The sequence below is a fragment of the Moschus berezovskii genome, chromosome 7 (assembly GCF_049115385.1).
Source record: "Moschus berezovskii isolate FMDL1 chromosome 7, NW_MosBer_1.0, whole genome shotgun sequence".
Taxonomy (NCBI): domain Eukaryota; kingdom Metazoa; phylum Chordata; class Mammalia; order Artiodactyla; family Moschidae; genus Moschus; species Moschus berezovskii.
Genome location: NC_142466.1, coordinates 36,666,605 through 36,682,854, shown reverse-complemented (window position 1 = coordinate 36,682,854; position 16,250 = coordinate 36,666,605). Strand labels below are relative to the sequence as shown.

Genomic DNA, 16,250 nt, shown 5'->3' with positions numbered 1-16,250 from the left:
TACTTTTAAGAATGGTGAGGGTGTGTATCAGTCATGCAGTGTCTGGGACTGCCCACCACAGAGTTTCAATAAATACCTGTTGAATGTATGAACATTTCACCTTTTATTATCAATTATGTGCCCCCTGAATCATGATAAAAAGGGAAGAAACAAACCAACTATCTTTGTCAAACTTTTTGAAGCATTAAGGCCATTCTACATATCATTATCTACTAATCCCCAAACATTATTTTGGAGAGAAAAAATAAAATCTTAACTTAAAATAATTGATTTTTTTCCTGAGTGATTATGACCTGAAGCTGATGACCACACCAACTTTTCACCAAGAAGGTGATGTGTAAGATGAATAAAGCTCTCTTAAGAAATGAGTTTATTCATCATACTAATTCACTCCAGTCCCTGTGTTCTGCGATGATTCATTGTCCACTCACCTTTTCTTTTTTGGGAACATCAATTTCTGAGTTGAAACATTACTAGGAACTAGGTGCAGTTACATTTTAAGTCTCCAGCAATTTATACCCTCATTTCACTTTAATGTACTTTAGCAATACTACCCAGTTTTAGATAAGTAAATGTCAGTCAGTAACCCACAGATTTGGAAACTCACACAGCTACATCCACATTAAAAAACCCAAGCACTTGCCATCTAACTTGCAATTTTTTCTAAATACAGTAAGGATTATGTGTAGAAATGGGCCGTTTAGCCAAACAACAGAATATGGAATGTAAGGATAAATAAAATTATATCCAAACACTGTGTTACCAAGTCAAATCAACTTTTAAAATACTTACTAACAAAAACTGTTTAAATAAATAAGTAGTTTATCTTCTTTCACTGACTGTATCTTTTCTAAGTATACATTGTATTTTTTTCCAAATGGACGAATATTATAAGCTTCATGGAAAAAACATCAAAAAGGTAAAAATCTATACATTTTAAAGTGGATGTATACTAGTCTCTAAAAAGAGGAAAAGTCATATGGCATTCATTTCAGACAGTGAAATTTTAAAAAGTCAACAAGCTTTTAAAACAGAATCTAACTAATTTTCTTGATTTTTACCTGAGTAAAATGTGGAAATTTCATTAATTTCATTCTTTGAAACTCTACTCTTTTTTCCTATCAAGCATATGAAGATGCTTTTATAACCAATATTAGAGAACGTACTTTTAACATAGGGATGCTCAGTAAAGAGAAGATGACAATCAGAGAAGAGACGGAAAATTATGTTGGCTCTACTTTTGTTGAACTCCTTATGGGATTACCTCAGTCTTCTATAAATTTTTATCTCATTACATATGATTATATCATGAATTTTAATCATTTAATTTGTCAACCTGACACAATGTGTCTTTACTGAAATAATTCATAAGAAGTTGAATTAGCACTACCTACTTTCTAAAACCAGTAAATGAGATACCATCAAAACTATTCTCAAAAATGAAATTTTAGAGTGATCTTCTCAGCCAACCAAATCAATTCTCAGTGATTCACATCAAGGTACAAACAGAAGTTAAATTTTTCTTAAACCAAATTCCTTCTCTAGCTGTTGATTCCAACAATCCCCCCCCACACACCGAAATTCATGAGTGTTGCTAATAAACAGTTAAATTGACTAATCTGAACATTATTTTATCTTTCCTCCTTTGAGAAGGGAGTAAATGAGTCTAAAATGACTTAAAGTTAACAGTAAAAAAAAAAAAAGAAGAGCTGAAATGAGAAAAACCTATAATGGGAAAAGCCAATATTTTACCCTCAGATAGCTGAAAAGTCTTCCCTAAAACTATGATTTCAATTTTCAGGTCCTAAATCTAAGTGTCAAATAACCTCCTCCCCCTCCCCGCCCCTCCCTCAGCAATATTATAAACTGTTGACAACATCTGACAGCACTCAGAAATTCCAATCATTAATTACTATTTGCTCTAGTCTCCTATTAGTTTGAAGTTATATCTCAATAAGAAATAAGGAGGAAGAGGGTAGAGAAAGAGGAATGGTATAGCTAAAACAACTAAAATTTTAACATATACTTTCCATAAAGCTAGTTAGAAACAAACACTGTAGCTCACGTAATTTTTAAGTGTAAGTGTAGGGTTGGAAATAATTAAAATGTTACCTTTGCCAAGTAATTCCCAATGTATCCTCACTGGTACTGGGGTATAAATGCCTGCCGTTTTGATTCATGGTCCAGTCACAAATCCTCAGCTGTCAATTGAAACCTAGCAGTCAGATATGGATCGAGCAGTACTACAGTTTTTAGTATTTAAATGAACACATGCAAACTAGTACTGTACATGGCATTAACCTCATTTTCCCAAGAGGCAACTTAAAAAAAAAAAAAAGCAAAGAAAACCTTATTCTGAAAAGCAAAATTCCTAGAATATATTTCAGAAAAAGCTATTGCAATATGCTTCTCTATTAATTAAAGCATACAAGAGAAATGAGTGCTTAGAACATAACAATTAGACATTAATTAGATTACAAAATGAGCTGAAATAAAAGCAAACGTTAATGTTCAATAGAGAGAGATATATCTTAGAAAAAAATTTTTAAGCTTTTAAAAATATATAACATACCAAATCATCTGCACTGAGTAAAATAATCAATAACTTTAAGCATGCAGTTTGCAAAACACAGAAGACATGCAGTTTAGAGGAGAAAGGCCCCACTTTATAAACATTTCCCCTAAGTTATGTTTAGAAGCATCAAGGGATTCAGTTTTAGATATTTACTAATTTTACTCAAACTGGCATTTTTTTTTCCATAAAGAGTTGATACTTTCTTTAGTTTCTACTTTATTTTAAACTCAGAGTAATGGCACTGGAAGTCCTTTACCACATTTGAATAGAGTGAGGAATGCACCAAATACTAGCTGAAACAAATTCTTCCCAGCTCTCCAAATCATCAGCTCTGCCCTTCAGAGGCTGAGGTTGTTCCAGTAACCCTATCCAGCTCTGTTTGGTTAACAGCTGCCCTACAGTGCTAGCAGATTTATTGAAAAGATATATTGCTTATTTTTATGCTTAAGAAAGTAAACTTATCTGGCTTTGGGGGGAACAAAAACACTGGAAAATCATGGTTTTTAATCTGTAGATAGCTATGCTGTAAATTAACTGAATCTCGCACTGAAAAGAGGACTTATGCACAGCAATCCACTAAACCTGGCGTGCTGCTTTTCAGTAAGAATTTCTAGAAGATGATGATTGGAGCCAAAGTCCCTTTAAACTTATGATAAGTTACTTTAATCCTTTCTGATAACAGTACGGCTAAAAAAAAATAGGCTATTAAGAGCCTTTCCCTTTAAGACTAGTTTCTACATACTATAATAGTGATTCTGCAGTTTGAGAATATTTGGTTTTGCTTATTTTTCTACAGCTCTCTGAGGCTCAAAAATACCATCTAAATTTCCCCAAACATGCATTTTAATTATACTGAGACTTCAGGTAAAAGTAATTATATACATTAAAGAACTTTTAATTAATCAAATAAATAATTAGCTAAAAAGCTGAAATAGTTCACTTAATGTAGACAGTTAAAAGATATGTAAAATTTGCTTAGGATACATTTCATAAATAAGCCATAAGTCAGTAAAGAAATTAAATTATAATGAAAAATATTCTTAAAATGGATCTTAATGCCTGCATAAAGGAGAAAATGTATACTTGATTCATTTTAAATCAAACAGAACAAAATTTTATGACAAGATGTTTTAAAAGTTCTCAACATGAAGCATTTAATCAGAAATACAATATAATTAGGCAATTTGAAAAAAAAATTTTTTCAGTAAGAGTCAGTTGCCTCCTTCAAAGTGCATTCTTTTGCGCAAAGCAATACTAGGAAAACAATCTAAAAAGAGTTGAAGGTGTTTTGCTTTGTATAACAATTATCTTAAGGACCACTCAGATTCTGCTCTAGTCCTAATTTTGAGTCGATTAGATATTCTGAAGAAGGGAGGGGTATATTTAAAATTACATAATTCTGCCAATACTTTCAGGTTAGTTTCTATGAGCCTCTCAGATTACACTGGAAAAATTTTCAGAAAGAGAAGCTAGCTTCACAAAGCCAAGTGAACCTAAGTATCTCTCACTGGTTGACTTCTTCTCAGACAACTGTGAACACTACTGTCTCCTTGGAAGAATGCATATGTAAATCAGTTTTTTTGTTGTTCATGTTGCTAGTTTTTTGCTTGTTTCTGTTTATTATTTCTACAAAATGTCCAGTATGCTATCTTTGGCCACCTGTTGAACACTTAAAATCAACATAGTCTTAGATGTTTCTTTCCCAGCAGTAGCCTCAAAGGGATTAAACCTCACTACAGCTCTTCATTTTCAACCATATTTAAGGTACATGAGATCAAAATATCTTCTTCCAAACAGACAATTATGCTTAAATAAACCAAAAACAACCACTGAACCTATTTAATAATAACCTAAATGCCAAAGAAATGGGCAGGATATTAATTAGTGTTGATTTCCCTTCAGTTACTGAAAATATAAAATACAATTTAAATTTATTTAGCTATTTAGATTGTGGGCTGGCATTATCAACATTTCCAAAAGTTTCTGAGGAGAAATATTTATACGTTATAACCTACTTAAGCCAGGTAACTTAATGAAGAGCCCTTCCTTTTGCATAAAGCATCCTTCATTAATATTTAATAAACTTCATGATTGGGCAAAATAATTAAAATAGAAACTGCATATTCACTGAAAATTTCCTAATAAAATCAGTTTCTAAGAATCTTGTTTGAATATGATAGTTCTGACTCAACAAATTTTGAACAGATTCTCAGGTGATGAAAAGTTAATATTAAGTGTATTTAAGCTTCTTTTTGGAACAAGTTAAATATTCTTGGTGTTAGTATGATTCAGAATTCCTAACCAAAATGGATTTTATATTAGGCTTTAAATGTTTAAAATGATAGGTACTCTTATTGAATTTAGGGTGGTGAATCCTCAATTTCTGTCGTGAGAGAGTTGGTGTTATGTAATTTACCTATCGATTATTTTTTAATTAAAAATTTTAATTGTAAGTGGTACATAAATATATGCCTTTCACTAATGTAAATTTTTCCTGCAAAGCTTCAATAATACCCTAGTGATTTTTCCAAGAATTTTTCCTCAAAAAATAGGAGGATACTTCCCCCCTGCCCCCGATAGTAACCAAATTTAAAACAGCAGGAGCAAAGTAGTTCAGAAATTTAGTTGAAATTGTACGTTTGTAGCAATGCTTACATTTGTAACAATATAGACCCTTTGACAGATTTGATTGCATGCATATTCTTACATAAATACACAGATAAAATTTAAATTCTTTAATTTATATGTACCCACAAACATGAAATTAAATTGTTTAGAAAATTAAGGAAATTTTTATATTAAAACAATTATGCCCAGATTTCCAAAAGAAAACAGAAGGTAAGGTAAAGAAGTTAATATTCTCCTTTAAAAAAGCTATGACTGAAGAGATGAGGCTGAAGAAGTCCAAACAACTTAAAAAGAAAGCAAGGTAAAGTTTTCACTGCAGATGTTCTTAGGATGAAGTTCCCTAAAGGCTCTAGAATGAGAACTTTATTCTAAGTCTAACTCAAATGAGTTTCAGAAAAACAAGGATGGGGACCATCCAGCTTCCTTCAAAAAAATCCGCCTAAGGGGAAACACCTAAGATCTGGATCTTGTCCTAGCCTACAGAGCACTCAGATATTCATGTAGGTAGAATCAACATTGCCTGTGATTTCAGAATAAGAGTCTGTTTATTCACATGAAGGCGCTCCATTGTTATTAACAGGGGCTTTTGTAAATGCCTCGCAATTAGCTTTGGGAACAAAAGAAAGAAGGTAAGAAACCGTTCTACTTTGCTGGACTCAGCAAATAGGCCCATGTACTAACAGTCCCTTATGATGACAACAGCTCTCAGCTGAACCAGTAAACCATTAAACTGTAAACAGAATAATCAACACAGGCAAATTTATCTTTTCGATTTTTATTTTCCAACCTTACAGGGACCCTCAAGGGAGTATCTTGAAAGGTGTGTTTTATGTTCTTTTAGGTTTCTTCATTTTTCCGGATAGCCCCAGAAAAAGAAAAAGAAATAGATTTTTGGTGAGTGGAGGTGCTTTTGGGGTGGGGTGCTTAAAAATATTAATCCTTGAGGATACATACTTTCCACTTTCCATACTTTCTTAACTCTTGATTGATTTTTATTTTATTAATTATCTCCCAGAGAGTAGATAAAATGACTCTGAAGGAAAAGGGTATAGCCTTAGTGAACAAGGAAAATGGTCAAGATAAAATTGTGATATAGGTGGAACCTATAAACAATATAAAAATGAAAAAGATATTCCAGGTCATCCTGGTACCTTAAAGTCACATCTAATATTGCTTTCTGAAGTTTGTGCTTCTTGAATATTTAATAAACACAGTAGAATTAAGTTAAATGGGTATGCCTAGTTCATAAGCTAAATAAACACTACTGATAATAAATTGTAAGAACTAGAAAATGAAAAGGTTTTATATTTTTAAATGGAGGCTACTTTCACCTGTAAAACTTAAGATTTCAAGGGAACTTGGAGATTCCATAGTTCAACCTCTTCATTTTCTCTTTCCAAGATAAGAACACAGGAGAGAAGGTTTCAAGACTTGTCCAAGCCTAGACATGCCCTGTCATGTCAACACTAAAACCACACCTCCTGACTCCTAATCCCTTTCTCACCCACCATACCAGTTTGCTGTCATTGTTCTTTTCCTACCCTGTTTTTCATATACAGCTCAAAAATATTTAAGACTAAAATGTCTATAATTATAAATCTTTATATAATTTCCTTTTTTCCCCTGATTCTACTTAAAGGTTCTAAAGTTAAAATTTTCAGAAAAGACAATTTTCCCTTTGTGATTATGTTGACTGAAATTTAAGATTACAGTAAACATAATTTTATTTTTATGCTATCTATAATAATTTATCTGGATATTAACATTTCATTACCAGTAAGTGAATGAATCAATGAATGATAAAAGCAGACTTTGGAAGATTTCTTTTTTTTTTTTAATTTAAGAACTAGCCAAAAAAGCTAAACATTTGCATAGTCATTATTTTGAGTGAGACTTCCTCTAAATGTGTTTCCTTTCCAGCTAGCATATGTGAAAAGTGACCTCTTATCCATTTACATACCTACCCAGAAGTCATGTGATAGGGTTTTACGTCAAGCTGTCAATTATGATAACAGACACAATAAGAACAGCCCAAGTGTTGATAGCCTGCTTCCTGACTTTATTGAAAAGTTTGTTGATAGTCCACTTGTGGCCTTTCAATTGCTTGCCTTTAATAAAAGACTACCTTGCCAGTGGTTTTCATGTACCCAGCTTTGGCTATGCCATTTGTCAGGACAAATATAGAGATTTCAATGAATATCTTAGATAAATAAAAAAAATCCTACAGAGGCAATGTCTTAAAAAGGCCATTAGATAGAACAGAATTTTTCAGTGTAACAAGAAGTCCTTTCAAATTCTAGTTTCACAATTAGATCAAGAAAAGTGTTGAAAATATTTTGATAGAAAGTAGCCCAGTGATTGAATCTGAAATAAGAGCATCATACAGCCATGCAAGAGATGTAACATGCGGAAGCCAGGGCACCAATAAAATCCATGCAACTAAGAAGTAATGCAAGGACTTGAGCTGATTAGGCCACTGATTCATTAATAAGTAGCATTATTAATAAGCTCTAATAATAAGTAGCATATATATTCAGGAGATTATAATTTTGAGATATGAAAATAAGCCTTGTATCTTATAAACTAGAGCTCACTTGACTTTGCTGTTTCAGGGAAGGTAACAGTGACCTTCCATTTGCTGCATCTCAAATCTACATCAAAGGTTATTTTGTACACTAGTAGCTGGTTCCAATAGTAATCTTTTATTTCCAAACAAGAAGCTTCTTAGCTACAGACTTTTATTTCCAACCTATAAGGGTTTTTAAAATATGTTGCATTTAAATATGTTGCATTGATGTATGATAGTAAGGATTTAAACTTTTATAATGACCTCACACTCAGGTATAACAGTGACCACCAAATTAACTGATTCTTTTACATTACCAAACTTTACAGGATAACAAAGAAAAAAGACCTGCAATATAGCAAGTTCATTATGAGGCTGATCAGATTAGAAAGCAGTGCTAATTCAAGGAAGCGGTCTCATACTCACTGTTTATACTAAGATTGTTAGACTAGATTTATACAATAATACAATAATGTCTGTATTTTCTAAGCAATACCCGACACTCTGCTATATAATTCCCATTTTCCTAGGGAGATGAAATGTAGTTTCTTCACTGCCTATCATAATGAATGTGCACAGTGTGTTCAGGAAGTATAAAGTAGAAAGGAAACACCACATTTTACTAAACTTCTATGAAGTTAAGCCAGAGAAGAGGTCCCTGACACTTCTGAAAAGGTAAAAAGAGATTTTTCAGCAAAGACTAAAGAGTTCAGTCTGCCAGAGACCCATGAGTTCTTCAAGCCATGACACCACCGTCCAACAGAAAAGTTAAAGAGAAATGAAGTTCCAATTGAAGTTCTGATTTTAAGATTTCCCCCATGCCAATAGTGAATGCATTAAATAGGTCAATCATCTCAAAGAGAGTCTGGTTCCAGACCTTGAACAGCACTCAAGATTGAGTTAAGAGATAGAGGAAAATTTCAAAGTTCTGATCAGCTGGCATGAGCTGATGATTATAACTAACTAGAGGGCTGTTTTTAATTGAAAATACTCAATTGGCTTAAAGAAATATTTTTGAAATATTCTTTATGAATGTGTGATTTTATTTTTCAGATTCAAATGAGATAACACATTTATAATAGCAGTGAAATTCCTATGTCAGAAGAAACTACTATTTCAAGGCAGTTAGCAACCAGTGTTGATCAGTAATAATCATTATAAAAAGGAGCACAAAGATGTATAACTACTAATAACAACTGCATGTTTACCAAGTTAATGGTTATAAAAGCATATGCTTTTAGTATTCAGATCTGCCAAAATGAACATATTACTCTTACCAGTGGAGTACAGGGTTAATTTTAATATTTTCATTCAATGTAAGAAGCCAGTGTCCTTGTAGGTCAGAAATAACTACACTGAAAGCTCTGCTTCAGTGTCATTGTGTGGAAAGATTATTTATAAGATAGTCAAAATTATTCAACAATTTTAAATTTATTGTTAACTCTAATTTATATAGGCTATATTAAAGTTCTTTTCTAAGAAAAAATAGCACTCAACAATGCACATCAATACTTTTCATAACCTAAAAGGATAAATCTTTATAAAACAGTCGCCAATAAACTGAAGAATGTACCTGGTGACAATATTTATTCTTAAGGGGTCATGTATATTAAAAGCTAAGGGGTATGTTTAAAAGAACTCTCTCAGACTAAAACCATTGCCTTTCTAATTTTGAATTTCTCCTAGCTAATATAAAATGATTGATTACCTTTATTTCATGTACCCCTTGATTTTTCTTTTCATTCATCACTGAGTACTTTAAACCAAATGCATTTAAAACCTGCTGCTAGAAGAGTGGTCTCTTTTAAATCTTTGGAAAGTAATGAAAGGACACAGTAAATCAATCTCATTTCTGCTGTAGGAAAGAATAACCTTTACTCTACTGAAGTCATTTAAACCATTTCTGTCCCTCTGTTCCTAGACAGTAAACATAAAATTTCATCTCTAGGATTCTTTCAAAATTTGAAAGGATTAAACTAAATGAAATCTTTTAACTACAGCCTTAGTTTAGTAATATACATGTACAGTAAGATATGCATATATATTCATTTTCTGCTTATCTTAAATTGTAGCTTATTATGAATTAGCATATCACACTCTCAATGCAGAAAAGCAACACCAATTCTTTCATTATACAAAGGACAAATTATCTGTTGGTTTGTATGGTATTTAAAGTTGAACACTGTATTTTTCATTATGAAACATATAATTTTTCTTCTAAAGATCAATACACATTATATATTCTATAAATATATATTGCATTTGACCAATCAAATCATATTTATACTGTAAGAGGTCTTCACTTGACATTCTCTACTTAAATAACAAGTGGTGGGCTTTGATGAAAAAAGTTTGTAGTTCTGGAATTCATATATATCTTTCAATTTATGTGCTCAGAACTCTATCTACATTGACTAATATTCCCCTGATGCCTATAAAATTTTCTTGATTTATCCTTGGACATGTGAAAGGAGAAGTAACTTTTATACAATCAATTGTTGTGGTCATAATTACATGAGGCATGATAGTCACAATTGATAAATTAAAAAATTAAAGCTGCGATAGGCTAGGACAGGAGGATGGGACGATTTCTTCTAAATACATGAAAGTGGTTATCATGTTCTAAATGTGTTTGCTACAGGTTTAAATAACAGAGGCATGAGTCTATGAATTAAAAGTTAACTGAAAACTAGAGATGTGTCATAAAAAATGCAAATCCCATGATAAGAATATCTCTGAAAATATGTGGAATGATTTGTAAGAGAATAAGTTTCTAAATCTTTAAATCCTGCATAGTTTTTTAAAAAACACAAGGAACATATACATTTTTCAAACAGACCATATTCTAGTAATTATAGCACATTTCATATTATAGCAATTTTAGAGGTGAAAAAAAGCAACATTTCAGAAAATTATGTTGAAAAGCCAATAGCTGGCAAAACCACTAATTATTATTTGGTATTTTCATAACTGTGTACAGATGTTTTTAGTTAGTTCTCACTCTTGTTTTGTTTTGCTTTTTTTAAACCTGGCAAAACGTCAAGTATCTTGAATAAGCTATCATCTTTATGATTTTCTCTGAACTCTGCATGTGGTGACCTTTAATATAAGCAGTCTGCCACCTTCGCCTGCAACTGGGCAGGATTTGAAAATTCCACGCGAGGCACAGATATACATGATTAAGCATAAACTAGGTGGACAGGTCTAGAACAAAAGAAGCTGACGTGAGTACCTGTGCAGGCTTGTTACATCTGTAAAAATTCAGATGCACATACAATGTATATTATAAATAAAGAGTAAGCTCATTAATACCAACTCTTTCTGATTCATTATAGCCTATTTTTCCCTATGTAGTATTTTGCACACTGTTAATTTCAAACCGCTCTGCTATCAAAACTTGAGAGCAGCAAACATATGCATCATAATATACATTTAAATTTGGAAGTGTTTAAAATTATTTCTGTCATCCTGTAACTAGAATCATGGGATATTTTTATTTGTATGGTCCATGCTTTTGACTATGGCTAATTTGTTTATAAGCTACCATTAATCCTGGCTGTATATTTTCACAGTTTGGATAAACACTTCATTTGCATTAAATTTACAACATTAATGAGATGTGAAATTTAAAATGCTACTTGAAACATAAATGATGTACGAAAACAGAACCAAAAAAAAAGTGTTTTATCACATCTGAAATCAGTAAACTAATTTAAACCTATTAAAATAGGAAGGATGTGTTGCCTGAGATTTCAGCTTCATAATTCATCTTCTTGAACCAAAAAAACAAAATGAGGAGTAAAACAACTAGAAACATGAAAGTGTTCAAAAACAGAAAAAGAAAACACAAATTGTGAATCGTGTTGTGTTTCTACTCTAATGGCCTTTTACATAGTTGGCAATTTTCATCTTGGAAAGTTATAGGCTGCTGGTAAGTTCTCAATAGCCAATAAGACTGAGAAAAATACTCGAGCTGAAACACTGTTTTCATGGATGTTATGGATATATGCTACAGACAGGGAAAAGGTCTTGAGCCAATTTGAGAAACCCTGCTTAGAGAGACAAGAAACAAAAGATAAATGAGAAAATAGTTTGGAAAATGAAATGATCAGTTTCTTTCTCAGAAGTCCCGTGAGCCCCATTCTGAGTCCAGATCTGAGAGACAGCATGGAGAAAAGCACCAGTGCAAAAGCGTGGCTACACCATCACACCTGGGTGAAGCTTGCCCACCTGTTGCTGATGTAGGAAGGATGGGTCTCTTGGGCTTAGTCCCACATATCGATTGGCTTGAGATGTGCCTGAGGCTGTGTAGGCTGATTAAGGAAGAACAAAAACAAAGATAAAAATTGTGAACTATCAAATGAACACCTTGTCCACGTAAAAGAAACCCAGAGAAGTGGGACTTGCAACCAAAAAAAAAAAAAAAAAAGGTGTATCTCTATTTCTCTTCTCCTTTGTGTGAGGGAATCCCAAGTGGTAGAAATGATAGTTGACCTCAAGTCAACTGGTTTATCCTTCTCCTCCACCAAATCCATCCAGGAACCATATCCTATCCTTTGATGTGGGCATCTCATACAAGCTCTAATTACAGTCTTGCAGGAGTACCAAATACTGGCTAAGTAGTAGAGTCTTTCCTAGATGTAACTTTTTACTAGATACTGGGTGTCTAGCAACAGAATAATCAATGATGGTCTGTGATTCTAAATGCAAAATCAGACTGAAAGTCTGTTAGGAAAAAGTGAAAGCTTTAAATGATGGAATTTAAGCAGATGTACTTGATGATGCAGGATGAAAAATGTCTTACTGAAAAGTCTTACTAAAAAGAAAAGTTAATATTATTAACATGAAGGAGAATTTTTATTATATTTGATAGAATATATTTCTGAAAAAAAATGATTTCTTTTCCAGAAGTACAAAAAGCCAATCTTTTGTGATTGATCCAGGGAGGGAGTTGACAGCCCCTTTTAAATACTTGGCCACCAGGTAGTAAGTGCGTAAGGTGAATACTTCTTAAATTATTTTGGTCTCACCTTGCAAGTACTTTTCATTTAGGTACTTTTTGGTGCAGAGTGAATTTTCCAAAGAAAATGTCTCCCTAGTCCTAAAGACTTTTGCTTCTTTACACAAGGAAAGGACTGATACATCTTCCAAGCACTAAGCAACCCCATTGTTCCATGTCAGAATAAACAGAAAAACTAAATTGTCATCATTTATGTCACATTTCTAGGTCTGAAGAAAGCTAAAATATTTGGTTCAAAACCTCCAGATTGATGAGGAATCCAGACAATAATTTTTAGAAGACTTTTTAAAAACCAATACATTAATTCTGCCATGTTCATTTGATCCAGTGAAGCTTTTTTAAGTCAGCTTTTTAAAACAGTGAAGATGCTCACAATTCACCTTTTCTTTATTCCTGAATGAAGTATTCACGCAATGGCAGTCATAAACAGCCAGTGGTCCCCATTCAATCTGCAGATCTCTGGAATTCAATGCACAGCACTGAAGAGCCTCACCCTTACGGAGTGGGCACCAAGTGTGTGTCATTCTTTCTTTTCAATGATGAAAAAGAGGTTTCCTTGGCCTCTGTATTTTCTTTAATTTTATTGACTTATTAATTCAATGGCCAATTTTTCTGGTGCCTGCAGAGTTGTAGCTACAATTTTGTTTATAGGAAAGAAAAACAGCTCAGTATATCACTTTTATGCAGGATGGAAAATGGACTGATGAAGCTATCTTTATATAATCAAGATACTCCTTTTGATTATTTTATGATTTTGTAAATCACATCAGATCCCTTTTTGATCAACCTGTATGTGAGTATAAGAAACAGTCCATTAACAAACAGGCTGACAGTATTCCCATAAGTCGAGCTGTGATCATTTTCAGTTTGATTTTTCTTGAATCTTATCTATTAATGACAATATAAGAGTAGGTCCCAGAAGTTTCTGGAAATTTTAGCTACTTTAAAAAAATCTTTGTTTTCTATTTGCTTTTATTTAAACTTCTGACTTTGTTTAAAGATGCCAAGGCATCCACTTTTGAAATTTGGATGTAGTATTTTAGCGACTGTAATGTACATGGCTAACTGGTAGCACTAAGGAGCACTTGACTGAGACTCATCCATTTCTGTGCATTCAGGGAAGTATTCACTAGTGTAGGTCCCTCTGTCAACAAACCAGTTACTAAGCATTAATGATTATTAATGGGAATTACAAGTTTATCTGGTTTTTATTAGTCTATGGGGCCTCATGAATTTTAAGAAAGAATGCTGAATTCACTGTACACAACAAGTATTGTCCACTTTTCTTGTAAGGTTCTTTCCAAGTCTTTCAGGGGCCACACACACAAAAAAGAGCATCTTTCCAATGGCCAATAAAGAAAGAGCCAGTGGCTCTGAATCTCTATAATTTCACACAGAATTTTTAGAACATCGGGATTTACCTGCTCTAACAATGCAAATAGAAGCTCTGGATTTAAGAAATAAGAATAATTGAAGAGAAGCAAGCTAATTCCTCCTGACTAGAACTTTATCCATTCCACTTTATTACCAGTCTGTGCACATCAACTCCAGTTTTAGAAAGCTGGCAGCTTGGATGATGAAGCCAATTAAAAAGCTTTGCAATAATTTCTTGTGTACTTCTGAGCACTCTGTACAAAGAAGCAAAGGAATCACTTGAGTTACTGGTATGAGCTACTGCCAATTCACCGGCTAAATCTCTGACATTTCAGATGTTCTGGCCATGCTAAAAAGCATAATACCCAATGCACCATGATAGAGTAAATAAAAAAAAAAAGTTGCAGACAATGAAAGTGAAGGTAGTTGACATGTGCCTAAAACTAAGCTTTGAAATGCCTTCTACACTGAACATCGTGTGACTGTTTTTCACAATGACATAACCTACAGTGATGTAAACATGCAATTATCTTACAGAGGCACTGATTCAGTCTGCCTTGTGAAGGGGCTTGATTGCTATAGGAACGCTCCAATAACTAACATTTATCAAATCTCTCTTTGGGTGATATAAAAACCTTGTACACTGTTATGTCATTTAGTGCATTTTCAATGTATATCTTGAACAAGCAGGCATGACTTACTATTTTTGTTATAGCTATTTACGCAAAAAAATAAGCTTCTCCCTTTTCAAATACTGAGTGAAATTTGATAAGAGAGAGCATATGAGAGCCAGGCCACGTCATGCCTGCTAGTTCCACATAAATGAGAAATCTCCATCTGGTTGAGTAGCTGGAAAAGTTGCTGTGTTTTCCACCTTGGATCAGATATCCAGTGGTGCCTTCGATGGACATTTCTCATTTCCTACAGAAATACTTACTGGTTGCTGTAGGTGAAGCTGCCTCACCTTCAGTGGATGTAGTGATGGGTTTAGTATCTGTCATGGTCAGAGTCACAGGTCGCACTGCACTGGGATGGGGAGAGGGTGCCAAGACAGGAGTGAAATGGCCAGGCACTTTCCCTACCACTTGACCACTGCTGTTAGGCTACAAAACAAAAACAGAATGCCGGGTGAAACAATCCAAAAGGCAGTTATCTCGTCCAACAACTCCACACAGCACACTCGACTGAGTGGACCCTGCACACTGTGTGTAACCACCACACGAGCCCTCTCAGATCTGAGTTGAGAGGCTCATCAATGGTTAGTAGTCCTAAGAAGCAGCAGCAGCATTTAAAAGAAAGTCTTCAGCTACAAGGCACTTTATATAGGTTTAGTCATTTCTACAATACCCTGAGAACCAGGCAGAACTGAGCCTTCCATAGAGTAGGACAGAAAACTCAAGTGGAGACTTTGATGCTGAGCCTGAGGCTAAAACAGAAGTCCTCAGTGATTTCCTGGAGGAGGAAATGGCAACCCACTTCAGTATTCTTGGCTGGAAAATTCCACTGACAGAGCCATCTGTCGGGATACAGTCCATGGGGTCTCAAGAGTCAGACATGACTTAGTGGCTACACCACTGAGCTAGTAAACTAGCTTGGGCTTACCACTGAGCTAGTAAGAATTAGAAGCAGCATTTCCTTCTTTCCTGCTCTTCGTGTGCTACAATGAGTCAATTTTGGCTCTCAGAATACAATGTTTACCTGTATAATAATATCATTGAGACAACAAAGACAAGAATTTCTAGGAGACCAAACACACTGAACCTCACGATTATCATCATTTATAGTCAAGGCCCATTCTTCAGCACACAAAAAATCTAGCCCCTGCTTTCACACGGGTGCACTCATACACACACATTAAGCAATTCTGATTCTACGGTCTCCACTCAACTTGGGACGGTTTACTTATATAAACAGGTAGAAAGATATTTAAAACCGTTAAAATTTCAGGGTCTATATAATGATATAAAGAGCTGAACTAGGTCTGACTGTACACACATAAATAAAAGATTTCCAATGTAAATTAAAATGTGCTGAAGTGAAGCAGAGGGCAATCAAATATACGCTGATCTTTGAATTCTTACACTTCC

At 33.8% G+C, this 16,250-nt stretch overlaps 1 protein-coding gene across 6 annotated transcripts in view; it reads right to left on the bottom strand.

The window, feature by feature from the left end:
• Nucleotides 1-16,250, bottom strand: part of NFIB (nuclear factor I B) — a 261,129-nt gene that overhangs the window by 18,416 nt on the left and 226,463 nt on the right. Inside the window, exons 9-11 of one of the 6 annotated variants that reach the window (XM_055428211.2) lie at nt 15,101-15,266; nt 12,000-12,082; nt 2,113-2,201 (exon numbers count right to left, since the gene is read on the bottom strand). In XM_055428211.2, coding sequence (XP_055284186.1) covers nt 2,113-2,201; nt 12,000-12,082; nt 15,101-15,266 — 338 coding nt within the window. The remainder of the gene's footprint in view (nt 1-2,112; nt 2,202-11,999; nt 12,083-15,100; nt 15,267-16,250) is intronic. The other 5 variants (XM_055428213.2, XM_055428214.2, XM_055428216.2 and 2 more) reach the window with 5 other exon arrangements.